Source organism: Stenella coeruleoalba (genome assembly GCF_951394435.1).
Source record: "Stenella coeruleoalba genome assembly, chromosome: 1".
Taxonomy (NCBI): domain Eukaryota; kingdom Metazoa; phylum Chordata; class Mammalia; order Artiodactyla; family Delphinidae; genus Stenella; species Stenella coeruleoalba.
Genome location: NC_137169.1, coordinates 43,750,118 through 43,772,953, shown reverse-complemented (window position 1 = coordinate 43,772,953; position 22,836 = coordinate 43,750,118). Strand labels below are relative to the sequence as shown.

The window sequence follows — 22,836 nt, the reverse complement described above, 5'->3', positions numbered from 1 at the left end:
TTATCTGAGCCCTTCAGCAAGTTACAGTAGTAACATCAAACATTACTGATCAGAGATCACCATAACAAATATAATCCTAATGAAAAATTCTGAAATGTTGCAAGAATTATTAAAATGTGACACAGAAACACAACGTGACTTAATGCTGTTGGAAAAATGGTGCAGGCAGACTTGTTCGACACATAGTTGCCACGAACCTTCAATTTGTAAAAAACACAGTATTTGTGAAGTGCATAAAATGAGGTATGCCTGTAAATAAGCTTTGAATGGAACAACTTGATCCGTGAGTAGCTTAACTGAATGCCAGCGCAAAGTCCAAGATTCTTTAAAGGAAAACAACAAAACTACTAATCAACGAAGTAAATTAAATTTCACAATGACTGCAACCAACTAAAAATCACCAGGCATACAAAGAGTCAGAAAAATATGATCCTTAAACAGGAGAAAAGTCAATCAATAAAAATAGACCCAAAAATGACAGGGATAATAGAATCAGTAGACAAGGATTTAAAACAGTTATTATAGGGACTTGCCTGGTGGCACACTGGTTAAGAATCTGCCTGCCAATGCAGGGGACACGGGTTTGAGCCCTGGTCCAGGAAGATCCCACATGCCACGGAGAAACGAAACCCGTGCGCCACAACTACTGAGCCTGTGCTCTAGAACCCACAAGCCACAACTACTGAGCCTGCCTGCCACAACTACTGAAGCCCATGTACCTAGAGCCTATGCTCCACAACAAGAGAAGCCACAGCAATGAGAAGCCTGAGCACTGCAACAAAGAGTAGCCCCCACTCACCGCGACTGGAGAAAGCCCATGCGCAGCAACGAAGACCCAACACAGCCAAAAAAATAAAATTAATTAATTTAAAAACACAGTTATTATAAATGTTATAAATACGATACGAATGAAAGAAAAATATAAGCTTGAGGAGAAAAAAATGAAGATATAAAAAAGATCTAAATGTAACTTCTAGAAATAATATATACATGTACCTGAAATGAAAAATATACTGGATGAGATTAACAGCAGATGATATGCTGCAGGAAAAAAATAATCAGTGAACTAAAAAACAGTAATAGAAAACAGCAAGGTCAAAACACAGAAAGAAAAAAGGAAAGACACCTGCCAAAAAAGCCAGCAGAGTATTTCTGTGACTTCTGAGACAATTTTAAGCAATCTAACATACTTGTAATTGGAGTTTCAGTAAGAGAGGAGATAAGAGAGGGTACAGAAAAATATATTTGAAGAAATAATGGCCAAAATTTTTTCAATTTATGAAAATTATAAACCTCAAAACCCAACAGAAAAATATCCACTTGGACTTCAATAGTGAGCAAAAATTTCTTTTGAAAATTAAATCAAAGACTTTTTCACATAAACAAAACCTAAATGAAAATTCATTGCCAGCTTACCTACACTAAAAGAAATGTTTTTGAAAAAAAAAGAGTAGTATGAGAAATACGTGGCTAAGTATAAAAAACAAATTTCTCATTCTTAAATCTATTTAATGAAAGATTGATGAGTACTCTTGCTTCTGGCCAAGATGGACTAAAAGGGGCCAGATTTACTCTCCCTTCTAAAACAACTGAAAAAACACAACATGAAACAACAGTTTTCAAGATACTAGACATTAGGTAATAAAGAACAGTGACGTTTAGAGATGGAAAACAAACAAGGTGAGATGCTGCCTTGAGAGAGTTTCCAGGCTGTGGCACAGGGATATAGAACTAAAAGCAGAGCCCAGTGGGCTCATGGAGTTGAAGAGATGGAGCTGAGAGTCCAGGGAGACCAAGGCAATTCATAGGACAGAGTACCAGAGAGAAGACAATGTATATGGAGAGAATCCAGAGAGCTGCAGGGAGTAGCACTCTATTCAGCAGAGTACTGATCAGAGCATGACTGTGAGAAAACTATTTGAGGGAAGAAAAAAAGCCATCAAAAAGATTAGAGAAAAGTTCCCAGCACTCACAAAGGGCCAGGAATAGTGCCTGTTCTCACCATCCATTCTGGAAAAACTCTTCATTCACAGGGCATTGAGCAGAGTACTCAGGAAGGTCTTGTTTCAGTAGTACAGAATAATCAACCCTAGCCTCAGCACTGCTCTGGATCCTCCTAATAGATCATAAAAGCAAGATCAGCTCTGCCCTCACAACCTTCTCTGGGCGCGGGCCACCGGGTGGTTCTCAGCAGAGCAGGCTGAGCTGCGGGAAGGGAACCCTGGGGAAGAGGAGGGCGCAAGGCATTGAGGCAGGGGAAAGTGACCAGCTGCCCTTCATTACCAGCTAGGGACGAGCATGTGGCTGCTGCCCCACCCGGCTGCCCACGATCACTCGTCTGCAGAAATGTCAGCCGCCGGCGCCCGGGGCCTGCGGGGCACCTACCACCGGGTACTTGATAAAGTGGAGCTCCTGCTGCCTGACAAACTGAGGCCGTTGTACAACCAACCAGCAGGTCCCAGAACAGTATTCTTCTGGGCTCCAATTATGAAATGGGGGTTGGTGTGTGCTGGATTGGCTGACATGGTCAGACCTGCAGAAAAACTCAGCACAGCCCAATCTGCTGTTTTGATGGCTACAAGGTTTATTTGGTCAAGATACTCACTTGTAATTATTCCCAAAAACTGGAGTCTGTTTGCTGTTAATTTCTTTGTTGGGACAGCAGGAGCCTCTCAGCTCTTTCGTATTTGGAGATACAACCAAGGATTAAAAGCTAAAGCAAACAAATAAGAGTTCTGATCACCCTAACAACCTAGATGTGGACATAACCACTGGGACCTAGTTTGATTTATTATTCAGTTGTCAATGAGGTGATGCTAACTGTGCTAACGTTTGTAATGCATAAAATCTAACTGTAATTAGGAGGTAGTACTTGGTTCAACAGAAAAATACAGCAAACTTTTAATAATAAAAAAAAGCAAGATCAAATAGGATCAAACTGTTTAAAAGTAAGTCAATTAATCCCAGAACAAAATTCAAGAATATTTTATAGGAAAATAAAAATATCCAGCATCCAACAAGGTAAAATTCACAATGGTTGGCATCCAATCAAAAACTACCTGGCGGGCTTCCCTGGTGGCGCAGTGGTTAAGAGTCTGCCTGCTAATGCAGGGGACACAGGTTCGAGTCCTGGTCTGGGAAGATCCCACATACCGTGGAGTAACTAGGTCCATGAGCCACAACTACTGAACCTGCGCTCCGCAACAAGAGAGGCCGCGATAGAGAGGCCCGTGCAGCGCGATGAAGAGTGGCCCCCGCTTGCCACAACTAGAGAAAGCCCTCGCACAGAAATGAAGACCCAACACAGCAAAATAAAATAATTAATAAACTCCTACTCCCAACATCTAAAAAAAAAAAAACTACCTGGCATGCAAAGTGGCAGGAAAATGCAACTCTAAAGGAGGGGAATAATCAATCATTTGAAATTTACCCAGAACTAACAAGGATGTTAAAATTAGCAGAGAAGGACAGTAAAACAGTTATTACAAATATATTTCATATGTTCAAGAAGTTAAGTAAAAATATGGAAGATATAAAAAAGACCCAAAATCAAGTTCTAGAGGAGAAAATGACAATGTCTAAAGATAAAAACTACACTAGCTGGGATTAACAGCAGATTAGACACTGCAGAAGAAACAATTACTGAATTAGAAGGCATAGCAATGGAAACAATTCAAACTGAAATATACATAGAAAATAGAACAAAGAAAATTTTAAAGGCACCAATAAATTGTGAATTTCAAGCAGCTTAATATATGAGAAATTGGAGTCTCCAAAAGACTCCAGTGGGTTGGAGGGAACGGGGTGCAAAACTTTTTTTTTGAAGAAATAATGGCCAAAAACTTTTCAAACTTGAAAACTATAAACCAAGAAATTCAATGAATCCCAAATACAGGAAGCATGAAGTAAATTACACTAAAATACATCATAATCAAATTACTCAGAACTGTTGTTGCTAATCCTAAATCTTAAAAGTAGCCAGAGGAAAAAATCATATACAATATAGAGGAATAGAGATAACAATGACATCAGATTTCTCACTGGAAAGATGCAAATCAGAAAAAAGGTAACAAACATATTTAAAGTACTGTCAACCTAGAATTCTACACCTGGCAAAAAATCTTTCAAAAATGAACGTTAAATAAATAAAGATGTTTGCAGACATACAAAAGCTGAAGAATTCACCATCAGCAGACCCACACTACGATATACGTTAAAGGATGTTTTTTAGGTAGAAGGAAAACGAGAGCAGTTGGAAATGTGGATCTACACAAAGGAAAGAAGAGCATCAGAAATAGTAACTATTTGGGCGAACATACAAATTTTAAAATATTATTTAAATCTTCTTAAAAGATAATTGATATTAAAAAAGTTTTTTTTATGTGGTTTATTACATATATAAAATAAAATGCATGACAATGATGACATAAAGGAAAGAAGAGCCGAAATGGACATGTACTATTATAAGGTTCTTAATACTATATATGAAATATAAAATCTCTTAAAGGGAGACTGTGTTTAAAGATGTATGCTATAAACCCACAACAATCATTAACATAACAAATTAGAGTAATAGCTAATAAACCAAGAAAGGGGATCAAATGGAATTATAAAAAAATACTCAATTAAACCTTTTTTTTTAAGGCAGAAAAAGAAGAAAAAACAAAGAACAGATAGGACAAAGAGAAAACAAATAACAAGTTGATGAATTCAAATCTAACCATACCAATAATTACATTAAATGTAAATAATCCAAACAGTCCAAATAAAAAGGAGAGGGGCTTCCCTGGTGGCACAGTGGTTGAGAGTCCACCTACCAATGCAGGGGACGTGGGTTCGTGCCCCGGTCCGGGAAGATCCCACATGCCGTGAAGCGGCTGGGCCCGTGAGCCATGGCCGCTGAGCCTGCATGTCAGGAGCCTGTGCTCCGCAACGGGAGAGGCCACAACAGTGAGAGGCCCGCGTACCACAAAAAAAAAAAAAAAAAAAAAAAAGGAGAAATTCTCATATTGGATAAAAAAGCAGGGTGCAAAGTATATGCTGTCTATAAGAAACACACTTTAAATATAAAGACAAATATAGGTTAAAAGTAAAAGGATGGAAAAAGATAAACCATGGTAACATTATTCAAAAGAAAGCTGGAGGGGCTTCCCTGGTGGCGCAGTGGTTGAGAGTCCGCCTGCCGATGCAGGGGACACGGGTTCGTGCCCCGGTCTGGGAAGATCCCACATGCCGTGGAGCGGCTGGGCCCGTGAGCCATGGCTGCTGAGCCTGTGCATCCAGAGCCTGTGCTCTGAAATGGGAGAGGCCACAACAGTGAGAGGCCCGCGTACCGCAAAAAAAAAAAAGAAAGCTGGAATAACTATATTAAGGAGACAAAGGAAATTCCAAAGTAAAGAATATACCAGGTCATTTCATAATGATAAAGGGGTCAATTAAGAGGGCATAGCAATTCTGTTTATGAACCTAATAACAGAACTTCAAAATATAGGAAGCAGAAACTGATACAATATGATAATTGCTAGAACAAGTAGGCAGAAAATCAGTAAGCCTGTGGTAGACTTGAATAATATCAACCTACTAGACCCGACTGACATTTATAGAACATTCTAACAATAGCAGAATATATATTCTTTTTTTTTTTTTTTTTTTTTTTGCGGTACGCGGGCCTCTCACTGTTGTGGCCTCTCCTGTTGCAGAGCACAGGCTCCGGACACGCAGGCTCAGCAGCCATGGCTCACGGGCCTAGCTGCTCCGCGGCATGTGGGATCTTCCCGGACCGGGGCACGAACCCGTGTCCCCTGCATCGGCAGACGGATTCTCAACCACTGCGCCACCAGGGAAGCCCAGAATATACATTCTTATCAAGTGCACAGGGAATACTTACCAGGATAGACCATATCCTGGGCCACACACAAGTCTCAATAAATTCAAAAGGACTTAAAACAAAGTATGTTCTCTGACCATGAAAAATTAAATTAGAATCTATATCTGAAAATAAATTATTGAAAACAATTCAATCACAAAGTAAAGGAGAAAGATATGGAAGGAAGCACACCAAGTTGTATTAATATTAATTACCTCACAGAGATGAAAATAAATAAATGTTGGGGACAAAACCTTAAACCTTTTAAATACATTTCGCACTGTTTCACTAGCTACAATAAGCATGTATTCCTTTTTTTTTTTTAATATTTATTTATTTATTTATTTTTGGCTGTGTTGGGTCTTTGTTGCTGCGTGCAGGCTTTCTCTAGTTGCGGTAAGCGGGGGCTACTCTTCGTTGAGGTGCACAGGCTTCTTGTTGCAGTGGCTTCTCTTGTTGCAGAGCGTGGGCTCTAGGCATGTGGGCTTCAGTAGTTGTGGCGTGCGGACTCTAGAACACAGGCTCAGTAGTTGTGGCGCACGGGCTTAGTTGCTCTGCGGCATGTGGGATCTTCCCGGACCAGGGCTCGAACCCATGTCCCCTGCATTGGCAGGTGGATTTTTAACCAGTGTGCCACCAGGGAAGTCCCCAGCATGTATTCCTTATGAAATTTTTTAAAGCCCTATAAGATCTCTCTGAATATTTAAAATCAATTCCCTTTTTCCTTTTATAACGACTTGAGTCAAATTCTGTATCTAATAATCTACAAACCCAGAATAAAACAATCAAATACTATAATTTACTTAATACTTCTCTATTACTGGGCATTTAGGTAGTTTTACATTTTCTGCTTTATATAACTAAAACTACAGTAAATAGATAGTCTTCCTTAAATGCCAGCCCTCAGCTTTCCCCAAAATCCATCTTTCATACTCCTGCATCTAGAAAACAAACACTAATCTATGCCTCCTGTGATCTAATTCCTTGAGAGCAGAGGTCTGCTTTGAAATGGGCTTTACCATATGGGTACTTTTCCTATTGCAGTGATTAAAGGTGATAAAATATCTGATCCTCACCTTTGTCTCAAAATCCTAGAGGGCTCACTTTAACATATATCCAGTATATTTATGGAACATCTGATTTGTTAAACAGTTGTTTAAGCGGTAATTATCAATTACCAAACATAGAATCTAAGGACACTTGTAGGTTAGTGACATTTTTCATGAGATTTTTTTTTTCTGATTATACAAGTAAAATACGCTCACAGTGAAGCTTTGTACTACACCAAAATATATAAGTAAAAGTATGTAATTTATATTTTTCCTTTTAGTGTGGTAAAAATCTTAATATGTATATATAATTTTGTAGCCTGCTTTTTCCCCTTAATTATATTATATATATTTTCTAACGTCATTAAGTGTTTACAAATAGAGTAGCATCTTTCTATGTATTACCTCAGATGGAAAATAATTACAGCTTGAAATTAGCAGGAAATACTTATATCTTACCAAAAGTCCTAGGACTTTCTGTTGAATGGATGACTCAGTTGGGAATGACTGTAAAAAGAATGAGAAACCTATAACTAAAGAACCAAATATAATAAATAAATGCTCAAATCAATCAATAAATCAATGTCAAAAACTGTAGGCTAAATTCCCATTCTAACCTCTAGAACCCTCATGAAGAGTTCCAACCCTTGATTTTCAATAAAGTGTCTGCAAGTGGTTGGAGATTCATCTGTGAGGTTCCAAAGTGCACTCAAAGTAAACTTCAAAGTAGTGTCCACTGAATTTTGATTGGTTTTCTGCTTCACTATTTGAAGAAGTTGCTGAAAGGAGGAAAATAGAATTAATTTCTAATTACTGAATTGTTATTACAATTACTGGTAATAACACTGACTAACAAGTCCATGAGGATTAGTTTCAGGGTTTCAAACATTTCCTATAAAGGTTCTTACAAGGACAACAAACAGCCTCTTGGATCAGACTTTTCCTTCAACAAGAAAAAAATAGAGGATTTTCATAAATACTTTTAAAATATTCTGATCACACCTAAAATCTAATCGCCTGTAAATAAAATGAAAAGCAAGATGATTAAAGCTTAGGACCAACTATCTTATCCAATGGGTCACAACATATACTCATTTCAGATCCTGGGATAAAAAAGGTGGAGGGGGTGAAGAGGGAATGAATCTAATATTTACTACACATCAGCAAATCATATCCTATATTGTAATATTGTCATCCCCATTTTTCAGGAGAGGAAATTGAGTCCGAGAAATATTAAGTAATTTGATCAGAGTCAACTTAGTAAGAGAAAGCAAGAACTGGAAGACCTAATTCCTTCTAACTCCAAGTTTTCCTTAAGAAAAAAAGAAAGGACAAACTACATACAATAGTAAGAGAATTAAAGTCTAAATTGGATTTAAATAAGATAATAGCTTTGAAATTCCATTTGTAAATTATTTCTATCATAGCTTTAACCTAAGAAATTTAAGCTTGAAAAAGAAATATTTTAAGACCTACACGGGCATACATAATTCCATTTTTAGTTTACACTTTTGAGGGTAAAAGGGAGCTCTGCAACAACAGATACAAGTAACACTAACGAACACTATTACTTAAAGTTATGTACAATTCAGGAAAAAATTTTTAAGAAACACAAACATCTAGTTGCAATTATGTAACTTAATAGCATAGTGGCTAAGAGTGTGGCACTAGAATTGGGCTACCTGAGCATAAATATAATCTCTGCATCTGATTAACTGTGTAATAACCTTGTTTGCCAATTTAACTCTTTGTTTCCTCATCTGTAAATTGTGGGTGATAATTAAGGGCTTAAAAAAAAAAGTTAGCTAGCATCATCATTACTACTACTATTAATTCCTGCTAATTCCTACTTTAAACCAAACAATTTTCTCCCAAAGCATATGAGTGCACTACTTCCTTAATATCTTTGAGTACACCTCCCGCCAAAATTACTGAAACACATGTACAGCAATAAAAAGCCATTTTTAAAACTAAAATGTCATCCCTAAAAGAGTAAAAATAAATCAAATCAGCATCCTTTTCTATTCATCTAACATACGTATCGTATTTTGTGCTAGGCACTTAGCATATTCCTTCAATTAATCTTTTTTCCTTTTTATTTAATCTTCATAACAACTGTATAAAGCATTTTATCATCCCTAAGAAAATTTAGGTGGCTTGTCTTAAATCACACAGCTAGTAAGTGATAGAACTGGGAATAAGCCCAGATATATTGACTACTCCTTCCTTTATACCATCACAGCCTTTTCCTCTTTTTACACTGCTTTTTTCACTCATATCACTCTTACTATTATATATTTATTAGACTGTATTACTGTATTACGACCAGGTCTATATAGCTATTTTCTCTACTATACTGTGAATTTCTTATGGGCAGGAATTATAGATATAATTCAGTGTAGATCCCTAACACCTAGTAAGGTGGTAGGTACCTGATGAGTATCCTATACATATTTACCAAATGAGTGACTTACTTTCTCATTACATACATAACTTGTAAGTTATAGAAAAGAGGAGTCTCTCATTTGACTTTTCCATCTACTATTATTATTCAAACATCTCATGCCAGGATTGTAACAAGCAGCTCCTAAGTGGACTTTTTCCTCAGTCCCCCCTAAGGCATGGTTTAAATTTATTCTCTTTAAAGCTTTTAACTTTTCACTGTTCACTATATTAATTCCTCAAACAAAGCAAGTAAAATCATATATCAGCTATTTACATTATCTTCTTCCCTAAAGCATCTAGCACAACCTTACGCCTAAAATAGAGACTCCACATTTGCTTCATAAATAACAAAATCTCAGAATTTTAGAACTAGATAGGATCTTAAGGTTTATTCAGGCCCCAATGGTCCAGGCAATTTATCTAAATTCACAAAGTGAGTTTACAAGTTAGATCCCAGGTCATCTGACTCCTAGTTCAGGGCTCTTTCCATCTCTGTTAAGGAGTAAATCTGCCTCAATGAAGAGAAATTAAATCACTCACTTAGAAGTAACAAAAATAATCTTTTAAAATATAAAATGTCAGAAGATACACAACACTGCCTGAAAATAATGCAAATGAAAACTGTTTAGGAGTCTGTACAGACTTACCCTGACAATGAAGAGTTCAGCACCAAGCTGTGCAGTTTGTTCTGTAGAAAGCTGCAAGCAAGCAGAAGACAAAGTAAATGTCCAAGAATTCACCAGTGTGAGTTTAATATCATTCACTGTAACAGACTCCAAAGGTCAGACTAAAATCTCTGATCAACCTGGAATTCCACAATTCTGAATACAGCTTCAGTAAGTTACCTGGCTTACTAAAACCTCACTGGCACACAGATTTGGGGAAAAATAGTAACTGTCATGGGAAATAGTTTCCTACAGAAGATTATTCAACAAGAGTTCAGGCACCTTGGCAGCCAGGATGGAAATGATTGCAACTGCCATCCTTTGCATGTTTTGATCCTCATGGTTGCAGAGCCACTGCATGACAAGCTTGGCTGCTTCAAACCTGAAAACACACAAAGAGTTTCATGAATTAATCCTGGAGGCCCCAGGCATTTCCCAAAGCTCCAGCTGGGAACTGATGCTACAATTTAGGTAGGTGAGAAGGAAGGGGAAAATTCCTCCTAATTGATAAGAGAATAACAAGTGCACTTAGTGTTGTGGAGATGGTGTCATTATTAATTCTGACAACACTTTGTAAAGGAACAAGAGTTTGGAAAATATGGTCAAAAATATCTGGCATTCATCTTCTAGAATTACAACATATTTCTATTCTGTAGTGATTTCTATACTATAGCAATAATTTAAAGTATTTTCTGGGTTCCTCCCAGTACCTAGCACAATGGGAACATTCATTCATTCACTCCGAAACATTTATTGAGCTCCTGTTTTGTGCCAGATACTGTTCTTGGTGCTGGAGAGAGGGTAGTGAACAAAACAGAAAATATCTCTACTCTCATTAGAGCTTACAGATAGTGGGAAGACAGATAATAAATAAGTAAGTAAAATATATGGTTTGTTTAGGTACTGACATATGCTTTAGAGAAAAAAAGAAAGCAGGAAAAGAGAGGATATGACATGTGGAAACTTTATTAGTCCCCAAACATGCCCATAATTATGAGGTAATATAGCTTGGTAGTTAAGAGCAGATTCCAAAGTCCTCTGAATTTTGGGGTCGGAATTATAGCTCTATCTAATGTTAATGACAATAATAAAATAAACTATTTTATCATGTGAGGCAATGCAGTCAGGTCATTAAGAACATGATACACTTTGGAATCAGCCTGCATTCAAATATCACCTTCACCATTTACTAACTTTGGGACCCTGGGCAACTTCCTTAATCTCTCTGAACTTCAATTTTCTTATCTGTAAAATAATATGATCTTATTCCGTAGGACTGCTGTATATGATATCACACATAAAGCTTAAGACTTAGTACAGAACTTGGCACATACCAAATTTTTGATAAAGGTTAATTTTTTACTAGTATTGTCTTCCTCTGTGCCTTTATCTGTGCAGTTCCCAAAACACAAAACAATCACTCAACCAGCTTTCATTTTCAAGGCAATATGGCATGGATATAAAAAGTAGAAGCTCTGGAGTCAGTCTGGATTTAAATCTAAATTCTGCTACTTACTATCTTATCACCTTGAGCAAGTTACTAAACTTCTCTGTGCCTCTGTTTCCTCATCTGTAAAATGAAGATTACAAGAGTAACAATTTCACAGGACTGTTGTAAGGACTGAATAAGCATATGTAAAACACTTAGCACAGTGCCTGATAAGTGCTTCATACATTAGTTGTTATCTTTATTATCTTAAATACCATCACTAACATGAAATCTTTAATGATCACCAAGCAGATGGAATCTTTCCCTCTTTGCTTGGGGGCCCAGTACACTCTGTCATCCTCTTCTATGAATGACTGTCTTCTATTATACTCATAATTCATTCATTCATCCATCCTTCCATTAAACATCCACTTAAGTACTAAGTACTAGGGGCAAGATTAACCAATCACCGTCTCTCACCACAAAGAAGCTCAATTCTAGCAGAGTGCACGGGCTACATCAAGGGCAAATGATAGCCTACCTTGAGTGATCTTAATAGCTGTGGGCCCAGCTGCCTGTTTTCTAAAGTTTTATTGGAACATAGTTATCCCCATTTGTTTATAAAGTGTCTATGGCTGCTTTGGAGGTACAACGGCAGAGTTAAGTAGGTCCAACAGAGCCCCAATGGCTCACTAACCTAGAACATTTATTATCTGGCCCTTTAAGAAAAAGTTTGCCAACCCTGGGGTAGTTTATAATTTTCTTTAGGAGATTATGTCTTTTCTACCTATGACTTCATGTGATCAATACAGATGCTCAATATATTTATAAAATAAAATTAGCAATCTACATGAGATATATGTAGTTATATTTTTATCCAAACTATTTATTTCAAATAGTAAATGGAATACTTCATTGCCTCAGCCATGCCAGATAACAGTGTACTGTTACCCAAATAAAAATAATTCACAGTAAAATTACTGCTTGAGAAAGACATTTCTCACTAAATCATAAAGTATAAATTTCTTCTTCAAAATACCATCATTAAAAAATTATATTTTAAAGTAGTAAAATGAAAAAAAATAATAACCTGTTTAGCTCCCAAATCACATCTTAGAAAACAAGGAAACCCTTTATACTTACTGGAATACAGCTATATGGTCTCCCTTAACCTCTGCTTAAAAAGTTTCTTCTATAATTAAATATCAAATAACAATAATAATGAGGTATGATACAGAGAAAAGAACACTGGACCTAGAAGGCTTGAGTCTTTCTAGCTTAGCAGTTACTAGTCACAAAACCACTGGCAAGACACTGAATGTCTATATGCCTCAATTTCTTCAGCCCACAATATTGTACAGATATTCTAAAAACTATAATCAATATAAATTCTTATGCAAAGGGCTATGAAAACAGGGGCCAATCTGTTATCATGAACATCAAATCACTAAATTAGAGAAAGTAGATTTAGCATTCTACAAGGCAACGCACAATCCCACCCACTTGACTAATTGTACACCACGAATATCCTGAATGGTAAGAAATGACCCAAGACATATTCTAGAATTCCATTTTGCCCCATTTTAAGTTCTAGTGCTATCACTTGCCTGTTAAATGGAACATCTTGAAGAATTCGGTCACTGCAAAGTGAAAGGAGGCAATTCTTCTGTAACTAAAGAACCAAACGGAGAAAAAAAATCCTGAATAAAATATTATTTTATTTTTTAAACAGGGGTAGACTCTATAAAAAAAAGAAAGATTGATAAAACACCACTTATTTCTTAAAACCTTTATTCTGCCCACCTCCTGTTCAAAGACTGACTTCCACTGGGCCCATATAAGTTTACTTGCACATTTTTTTTTTTTTTTTTGCTGTACGCGGGCCTCTCACTGTTGTGGCCTCTCCCGTTGCAGAGCACAGTCTCTGGACTCGCAGGCTCAGCGGCCATGGCTTACGGGCCCAGCCACTCCGCGGCATGTGGGATCTTCCCAGACTGGGGCACGAACCCATGTCCCCTGCATCGGCAGGCGGACTCTCAACCACTGCGCCACCAGGGAAGCCCACACATTTTTTAAAATCTTTTCTATTACGTGAGAACTAGGGTAATAAATAGGATAACTCCAGCTAATCTCCCTCCCTTCTGGTGGCCTTTGGGTGGGTCCTATTTTGTCTTCTGTTCACCTGGCTTCCAGAGTCCATGAACACCAAAGCCTAAAGTTCATCTAGTTTGGCAATTGCTCTCAATGAGGGAAGCTGGCTTTAATGACCCACTCACCTATCTGGGTTGCCATTTTTACTTGGTTTTGCACCTTTGAGTATTTTTTACTAACTTGCCAAACTGTTCAAATTTTGAACAGTCCTGTCCTGAGGACAGGACAAGTTTTGTAGTCTACCTATACTGCTAGAAATAGAAAATCCATGTCTTACTCATTTCTCTATCCCAGTACTTACGTACTGAGTACTTGAATACTGAACCAGTACCTGGCTCAGAACAAAAGCTCTATGCCTATGCCTGTTTGCTGAAATTATCACTAACTCAAGGTCTAGGTGCAAGATGTTTTGTATGGCTTGCTTTATTTCCCTTAACATTTGGACTGAAATACTTTTAGGCAAGGAAAGCATTCTCTAGTTTTCTAATTCTCTATTGTCCTGCTCTCAGTCACATCATAAATTTATTACTTCACAGCCTCCAAAGGCATTTGAATTTCCAGCCTTGGTCTACTAAAATGAACTGTATGGAGGTGGGAGATGGGTAAGAGACACTAAAAGGACTATTTGAATGGGAGTTCCCATATGCTTACCTGCTGGTGATTGGGAAAATGTTCCATGGCTTTGAGCAGCAAATGGGTCACATCAGCGAGGAGTCGCACAGGCATTCCTGCAGCAAGATCCTGCTTCGTTAAGTTAAACACACAAGCGCTTGCAGCAAGTTGCACTGGCAAATTCATAGGGTGGTTTCTCATCCCAGTAACCACAAGCTGGAAAAAAAAAATTAATTCTTTTGATCCAACTTATAAATATAAGCTCTCTTCATATAGCAACATTACTTTGTTGATCTATAATAATTTCTAAGATGTCTTAAGTATCTTTTTTATCCTCACGTGCAGAGCCTAGGACATAGCAGTTACTCACCAATATTTAGTTCCTGTTCACCTGGTCAAGGCAGGTATCAAGTTGTTCATGTCTAGAGATTTTTCTGTAAGGCTAAAGAATCTTTTCTATTCAGGGAAAACATCTTTGTATTTCCAAGACCTAGTTCAGGGCCTATTATATGCTAAGCACTAAACAAATTCTTACTGACTTGAAGAGAGTAAACCAGTAGCAACCTTCACTTTCAAATTCCAACATTCAGTTCCTTAAGAACACTGCTAAAGTTAGAGTACCATAAAATCCATTCACTTCCCTCTGGCTGACATAACTACTTCTCTCCTTTTCCTCTCTCCTCATCCCCAACAAATCCTTCCCATTCCTCACTACTGGCTGAAGACCTTGCTTCCAGTTACCTTGAGAAAACTGAATCAATCATAAAGAACTTCAGATTCTCACTTCCACATGTACCTCCTTACCAGCATATACATGTGCATATGCTGTCTTCCTGCCTATTACCATAAATGACCTTTTGGGGCTCCTCTCTATAGGTAATCCCTCCACTTATATGCTAGATTCTTCCCTTCTTGTCTACTCAAGGACACTGCTTCAGCTGTTCTCTCCTTTCACTCCTGTATCAATTTTTTATTCTGTACTGGATCATTAATATCAGCATACAAACAAGCTATTTTTTTCTCCCATCCAAAAAAAGAAAAAAAAAAAACAAAACCACACACTTCTTCAGCCAGCTACCACCTTTTTTCTTTGCTCTCCTTTGCAAGAATCACATTTCTCTCTGCATCATTCTCTAAATGAATGAATGAATGAATGAGTAAATATTTCAGATCAGGACTAGAGGTCTGGTCCTTTGTTACTCAGGTTCACAGTAACCAAAACCAAAAAATGATAATGCATATACGAAGTGCCAACATCCTCTGGTATGTACATAGGAGGTGACAGATGTTGGGGGTAACACCTTAGGACTTAAATGTTACTGGTTCCTTTCCAAACACCCCATTCTCAAAATCTAAGAAACTGGGAGGTTAAGGTATTTCTGGCTCTGACACTAACATTCTGTTACTTAACCTCACAGACCCTCAGGTACATAATCTGTAAAACAGGAGATAAAACTTATCTCTTGGGATTGTCGTGCCCACTAAACGAGGTATCAAATATAATATAGTCCTATACTCATTGGTTTCTAAACTGAATGTGCATAAGGATTATCTTGGGGGATTATTAAAATTTAGATTCTTGTACCTCATGAATTCCTGAGATACTCTAATTTTCCTTATAATTCCTGTACCCAGCCCTACTGAATCTAAATGTCTTGGCATGAGGTTCACTAATATGCTTTTTATTTTTATTTTATTTTTTTAAAGATTTATTTAATTAATTTGTTTATTTATTTATGTATTTTTTGGCTGTGTTGGGCCTTCGTTGCTGCGCGCTGGCTTTCTCTGTTGCAGCGAGTGGGGGTTTCTCTTGTGGAGCACAGGCTCTAGGCGTGCAGGCTTCAGTAGTTGTGGCTCGCGGGCTCTAGAGCGCAGGCTCAGTAGTTGTGGCACAGGGGCTTAGTTGCTCTGTGGCATGTGGGATCTTCCCGGACCAGGGCTCGAACCCTTGTCCCCTGCATTGACAGGTGGATTCTTAACCACTACACCACCAGGGAAGCCCATTTTAAAGATTTTTTTTGATGTGGACCATTTTCAAAGTCTTTACTGAATTTGTTACAATATTGCTTCTGTTTTATGTTTTGGTTTTTTGGCCACGAGGCATGTGGGATCTTAGCTCCCCAACCAGGGATTGAACCCGCACCCACTGCATTGGAAGGCAAAGTCTCAGCCACTGGACCGCCAGGGAAGCCTCTCACAAATATGCTTCTTAAAATAAGCAGTATCCCAGACTTCTGATGGATAGAGGACCACATTCTGACAAACAATGCCCTAAGTAATCAACAAAATTAAGAATCCTCCTTTCTTGCCTTTCAAAAGCTGTCTTGGTTAAAATATCTTAATTGAGGAATAACGCAGATTAGTTACAAAAGCACAGGAGGTTCATAAATTGCATGGAAAAGTACCTTATAAAATTCCAATATTGTATTTCTTAAAAAAGCCTATATGGAAGCAATACAGCAGTAATATACAAAGCAGTGTCCTGATTCCAGTCATATATTCCATTTTCTACTATAGCTGGTGAAAACATATCACAGTGATTACTGGTTTTAGATAGTTAAATATGAACTTGAAGGCATTTATATTGCTTAAATGAGACTACTATAAAACTTCAGTAACACTATGCAACTATCTCCTCTCATTCTCATTTATGGCTAATAACTGAAATTATACATTATCAACCCCATTACAAAAAAACAGACTAAATGCAAATTTTCACTAATTTTCTTCACAAAACCATCATCTATCTAGGAAGACAATTTCAAATTTCTCATATGCAGTTTCTTATTCTTACCTTTAAAATTTCTGGTTTTGTTTTTTCCATCACATGAGTCAGGCTAAAAAGGTGAAATAGAGCTTCCCGGACAAAGAATGCCCGTTCACTGTACCGCTTCAGTGCTTCTGCAATCTGAGTTTCATTGGCTTCTCCAGACACCTTTGAACATAAACAGAAGATGAGATTTTAGGATTCTTTTCAACCCTCTAACTGTCTCTATCCAAATGTCATTTGTGTGGATGGCATCCAGGGTAGCTTTGCAAAGCCTGAAACAAATGGGAATGATCACTTTCCAATCCATCCAGAAAAGTCATCCTATGGAGGTGTACATATGCTAAAGAGATGTATATTAGATAGGCTAAGACCCTACTATAAGTCTATGGGTAAAATTTTCTATACTGTACCTAAAATAAATCTCAAGATATGTAACACTATTTATAAGGTCTTACTACCCATGATTAGGCTCCTACTGCCTCTTAAGGTAACCCTCTCCCCCTAACTCACAATGTTATAACTACAGTGGCCTTTCTTTTATTTTTTTTTAATTTTTATAGCAGTGTGTATATGTCAATCCCAAACTCCCAATCTATCCCTCCCCCGCACCCTAAGTGGCCTTTCTTTCTGATCTTTCAATAAGCCAAGCTCTTTCCCAGGAAAAGGCTACTAAATATAATATCCTCTCTGAGTGAAATCTTCCTCTCTTTCTCTACCTAATTTCTAGTCATCCTTCCCATTTCAAGTTAAATGACACTTCTCTAGAAAGGCCTTCTCTGACCCACCAATCTAAATCAGGTCTCCCTTGAAACACCTCCTTCATAGCCATTATCATAACCCCCCTAGTAGACTGACCTATTCACCACTGTACCTCAACAGGGAGCATTGTGTGTGGCTCATAATAAGCACTCAATAAATACTTATCAAATAAATGTATTAATTAATTTTCCCAGATTTATCAAGCTCCCACTCAGCATCAAGAGGTGCTGTTCAAGAGTAAGTTTATCCAGGAATTTCCCATTTATACAGGTTAATATCCTTAAACTGTGGTTCATATACCATTGGGTAATGAAATGTATATTAACAGGAAGTGGCTTTTTAGAAAAGTAATCCAACTAATGAGTAAAAAAAGAGGGCTTCCCTGGTGGCGCAGTGGTTAAGAATCCGCCTGCCAATGCAGGGGACATGGGTTCGAGCCCTGATCTGGGAAGATCCCAAATGAGGCGGAACAACTAAGCCTGTGCGCCACACTACTGAGCCTGAGCTCTAGACCCCGTGAGCCACAACTACTGAGCCTGCGTGCCACAACTACTGAAGCCTGCGTGCCTACAGCCCGTGCTCCACAACAAGAGAAGCCACCACAATGAGAAGCCTGTGCACTGCAACGAAGAGTAGCCCCCGCTCGCCACAACTAAAGAACCCCATGCACAGCAATGAACACCCGATGCAGCCAAAAATAAATAAACAAAACTATTAAAAAAAAAAAGAAACTTCTAGGGGCTTCCCTGGTGGCGTAGTGGTTGAGAGTCCGCCTGCCGATGCAGGGGACACAGGTTCGTGCCCTGGTCCGGGAAGATCCCACATGCCGCGGAGCGTCTGGGCCCGTGAGCCATGGCCGCTGAGCCTGCGCGTCCAGAGCCTGTGCTCCGCAACGGGAGAGGCCACAACAGTGAGAGGCCCGCGTACCGCAAAAAAAAAAAAAAAGAAAGAAACTTCTAGAATATCACCATGATCCCCAATGAATAACTAGGTGTTGAGTGTCAACAACTGTTAAAATTCACAGAAAGAAAAACAACCAGACATTATGTACTTCCTTAATGAAAGAGCGTAACACCTGAGGGTCCTGCCAAAGGGATCAAACATGAGTTTGATTAAGCCACTAAATCCAACTACCAATCTGCAGAAAATACAAAGTCAGTGAAACATGCACTACAAGCATACAATCAAGAAAACCCAGGTTGAGGGAGACTCTACAAATCAAAGGGCTGGATTCGTTAATACACAAATTATAAGGAAAAGAAAGGGATGGAGAGGGAACTTATAAAAGATACTCAAAAGACATATAATTTTGAAAAATGGGTAAGATTAAGTGCCTAGAGGTAAACAGTTGGATGATAAACTATTTAAAAGAGCAAGGACATGATTATCATTAAAGTCTGGACAGAGATTACTTTTGTGGGGAAGGAGGGAGCTGTGATCAGCTTGTAGCTGACAAGTTCTATTTATTAACCTGAGTGATGGTTTCAAGTGTGTTCACCTTATTTTCACTCATTAAGGTATACAGTTGTTATTTATGGTCTTTGCATCTGTCTTATTTTACAAAAAGGTAAAAAAACACAAAAAAACCACAAAAACACAAAAACAAAACCCTGCTGTTCAGAGAGAGAGAATCTTCTCATTAAAGTGGAAGACTGTCTTTTTTTGGCAGTACCATTATAAAAGGTGACACAAAAATAAACACTTTTAAAATATATTACACAATAACTAGGTTTTATATGAACATAGAGTATTCAGGCAGGAATATGCAGCTTTGAGGAAATGAAGAGCTGCATCATGGCTGACATTTCAAACACTGATAGGATATGCTACAAAGGTCTAATAAGAATTAGACTACAGTACAGATGTGTACCAAGTGACACAAAGGCACGTTTTGAGCATTTGTAAGATTGTAGGAATAACAGTGGAAGTTTCTTTACAAAATGCTTTTTAAACTATTTATGTATAATATACATACATAAACATTGGTCTTGACTATGTATTCACATATATAAGCAGTTATTGAATAATAAAAACTTTCCAAGTGTTCAGTTCTTTTGGAATTACCCTGAACTTTTTCTTAGATTTTCTCAGATTTGGAAAGACACTGAATTATTACATGAGATAAAAAAGACTGTATGAGGGAAAACACATTAACAATAATCTTCATCAGACTTCATCAGTCCACATTTGGTTGATTCCAACAGCTTTATATTAACTTACATGAAATGTAACCTCAAGTTACCTTTAAACATAAAATTAAAGAACTTTTTTTTTTTTTTTTGTGGTACGCGGGCCTCTCAGTGTTGTGGCCTCTCCCGTTGCGGAGCACAGGCTCCGGACGCGCAGGCTCAGCGGCCGTGGCTCACGGGCCTAGCCACTCCGCGGCATGTAGGATCTTCCTGAACCGGGGCACGAACCTGTGTCCCCTGCATCGGCAGGTGGACTCTCAACCACTGTGCCACCAGGGAAGCCCAAAATTAAAGAACTTTTGTTACTGGAATGTAAATACTCTAAACCAAATTTCATTGCCTGTATGTTTATTCAGTGATCAACACTTCTCTAGCCAGTGATAAACCCTCAAATCAAGCAATCTGGCTCCTGAAACTAAACGCATCTTCAATTCAATCAATTTCGTATGCTAGATCAAAAAAAAAAAAAAAAAGAACAAAACAAAACAAACAAGTGTCTGTATGCACTAGTTTCTGCAAACAATTTAAAACAGAGAAAATATCCCTAACCACTAAATTAAGCCTTATTAATATTTAATATATGGATTAAAACTAAAATGTATATTCTAAGGAAAAACTTTCTTGTAGCACTCAGTATATAACTCTATTATAGCATTTCTTACAATGGATTAAAGCTATTTTTAAATTGGTCTGCCTCCTCTCCACGAGACTAGAATTCCTCAAGGGCAGAGGCCTTAGCTCAGACATCTTTAAAAAGTTCTTAGAGTTTTTTAAAATGGATTGACTCCTTTGCTTAAAAAAACTTATATGTACCTTCACTGGATGTTGATTACTGCAGTTTAATATAAGAGTCTTAGTTCTCAAGGGAGAAGTCTAGGCTAGAGATATAAATTTAGGAGTCATCAGCATATAGGTTTAGGGCCTGGGAGATCAGGAAGAACCAATAAAGGAAATTGAGGGTGAGTCCAAAAAGTAGGGAAAAAACAAGACAAGTCTGATATCCTAGGAACTAAGTAAAAAAAAGTATTTCAAGAAGGAGGACAAGATCAACTGTGTCAAATGCCACTTTAGATCAAATAAGATGACAACTGAGAATACTGGGTTTAGCACACAACCAGTGATTCTCAGGAACTGGGAACCACAGTTTGGTAAATAACCCCAGAGTCTAGGAATGAGGCAGCCAAAAAACATAAGAGTCCTAATTGTGGAGAAGTGGAAGGTTCAAGAAACTGATGCTTACAGATGAATAAATTGGGTAGGGAAACAGAGATGACAGAGTTGGTAATTCTGTGGTAAGAAAACCATCTGTGTTGGGACTAGAAACAGAGACTAAGATTCTCAAATATAGGCAATGAGATGTAGTAGAAAGGACACATACCAGGCTCATCAGCTGGCTGTGACCCTTAAGAAAGCCATTCCCTCCCACTGAGGACAATACTTCCCACACAGAGTCAAGAGATCAAAATAAATAATATATATGAAAGTGGAAAAAAACAAAACTTTTGTTCTTATAACCACCCACTAACAGTATAATATAATGCCTCATAAGGAATACTGGGGAGTCACACTGTCTCTATTTCCTGCATCTTTCAGTGTGGTCTAAAAAACATGTAAAGCCAAAAATGTCAACCTAAACTAGTTTTTAAAGCATCACAATACTAAGACAATCATTTCAGACAAGATTTTCATCAACTTTGCTAACTTGGAAAATTCTAAACAAGGAGACAGAGCAATCTCAGCTCTCTTCCCTTAACATAACCTATTATTTTTCAGCTCTCAAATTAGTAGTCAAACAAATAATTTAAAAGAAACATCAAATTTTTGGCCAAGAGGTACATGAAAAGATGCTCAACATTACTAATTATTAGAGAAATGCAAATCTAAACTACAATGAGGTATCACCTCACACCAGTCAGAATGAATATCATCAAAAAATCTACAAACAATAAATGCCAGAGAGGGTGTGGAGCAAAGGGAACCCTCTTGCACTGTTGGTGGGAATGTAAATTGATACAGCCACTACAGAGAACAGTATGGAGGTTCCTTAAAAAACTAAAAATAGAATTATCATATGACCCAGCAATTCCACTACTGGGCATATACCCTGAGAAAACCATTAATTCAGAAAGACACATGCACCGCGACGTTCACTGCAGCACTATTTACAATAGCCAGGTCATGGAAGCAACCTAAATGCCTATCAACAGACAAATGGATAAAGAAGATGTGGTACATACATACAATGGAATATTACTCAGTCATAAAAAGGAACGAAATTGGGTCATTTGTAGAGATGTGGATGGACCTAGAGACTGTCATACAAAGTGAAGTAAGTCAGAAAGAGAAAAACAAATATTGTATATTAACGCATATATGTGGAATCTAGAAAAATGGTACAGATGAACCTGTCTGCAAGGCAGAAATAGAGACACAGATGTAGAGAACAAACGTATGGACACCAAGGTGGGAAAGGAGGGGTGGGATGAATTGGGAGATTGGGATTGACATATATACACTAATATGTATAAAATAGATAACTAATGGAAAAAAAAATAAACATCAACTTTTGTGTATAGTTGAATAAAGGACAAAGTTCCAATGATCTCTATTTTTAAAAAAATATTTTAAAACAATGATTCTCCACTTTAGCTGCATATTACAATCACCCAAGGAGCTTTAAAAAATACTGATGTCTGGGTCCCACCTCCCTGTGGTTCTGATTTAACTGCTCAAGTTCCTCAGATGATTTTTTTTAATTAAAAATTTTTCCAGCTTTATCAAGATATATAATATTATACATGCATATATCACAAATACATCATGTAAGTTTAATGTGTAAAATATGATGAGTTGATACATGTAAATATTGCAAAATGATTACCATGATGTGGTTAGTTAACA

The 22,836-nt window shown here is 37.6% G+C and overlaps 2 protein-coding genes across 5 annotated transcripts in view; one reads left to right on the top strand and one right to left on the bottom strand.

Moving 5' to 3' along the window:
• The window catches only part of ZYG11B (zyg-11 family member B, cell cycle regulator), a 79,995-nt gene that overhangs the window by 22,662 nt on the left and 34,497 nt on the right, over nucleotides 1-22,836 (bottom strand). For all 4 annotated transcript variants that reach the window (XM_079933766.1, XM_079933768.1, XM_079933767.1 and 1 more), the window contains 7 exons: nucleotides 17,012-17,152; nucleotides 14,257-14,433; nucleotides 13,062-13,126; nucleotides 10,308-10,407; nucleotides 10,008-10,058; nucleotides 7,533-7,694; nucleotides 7,375-7,422 (listed from right to left, as the gene is read on the bottom strand). In XM_079933766.1, the coding sequence (XP_079789892.1) occupies nucleotides 7,375-7,422; nucleotides 7,533-7,694; nucleotides 10,008-10,058; nucleotides 10,308-10,407; nucleotides 13,062-13,126; nucleotides 14,257-14,433; nucleotides 17,012-17,152 (744 nt within the window). The remainder of the gene's footprint in view (nucleotides 1-7,374; nucleotides 7,423-7,532; nucleotides 7,695-10,007; nucleotides 10,059-10,307; nucleotides 10,408-13,061; nucleotides 13,127-14,256; nucleotides 14,434-17,011; nucleotides 17,153-22,836) is intronic.
• Nucleotides 1,417-4,538, top strand: LOC307192673 (mitochondrial pyruvate carrier 2-like). The gene has a single exon (XM_079933900.1). It carries the CDS (start codon nucleotides 2,299-2,301, stop codon nucleotides 2,728-2,730), a length of 432 nt encoding a protein of 143 aa, XP_079790026.1. The 5' UTR covers nucleotides 1,417-2,298; the 3' UTR covers nucleotides 2,731-4,538.

Excerpts from the sequence above, each read along its gene's own strand:
- LOC307192673 (XM_079933900.1), top strand. The coding sequence starts at position 2,299 with ATGTGGCTGCTGCCCCACCCGGCTGCCCACGATCACTCGTCTGCAGAA.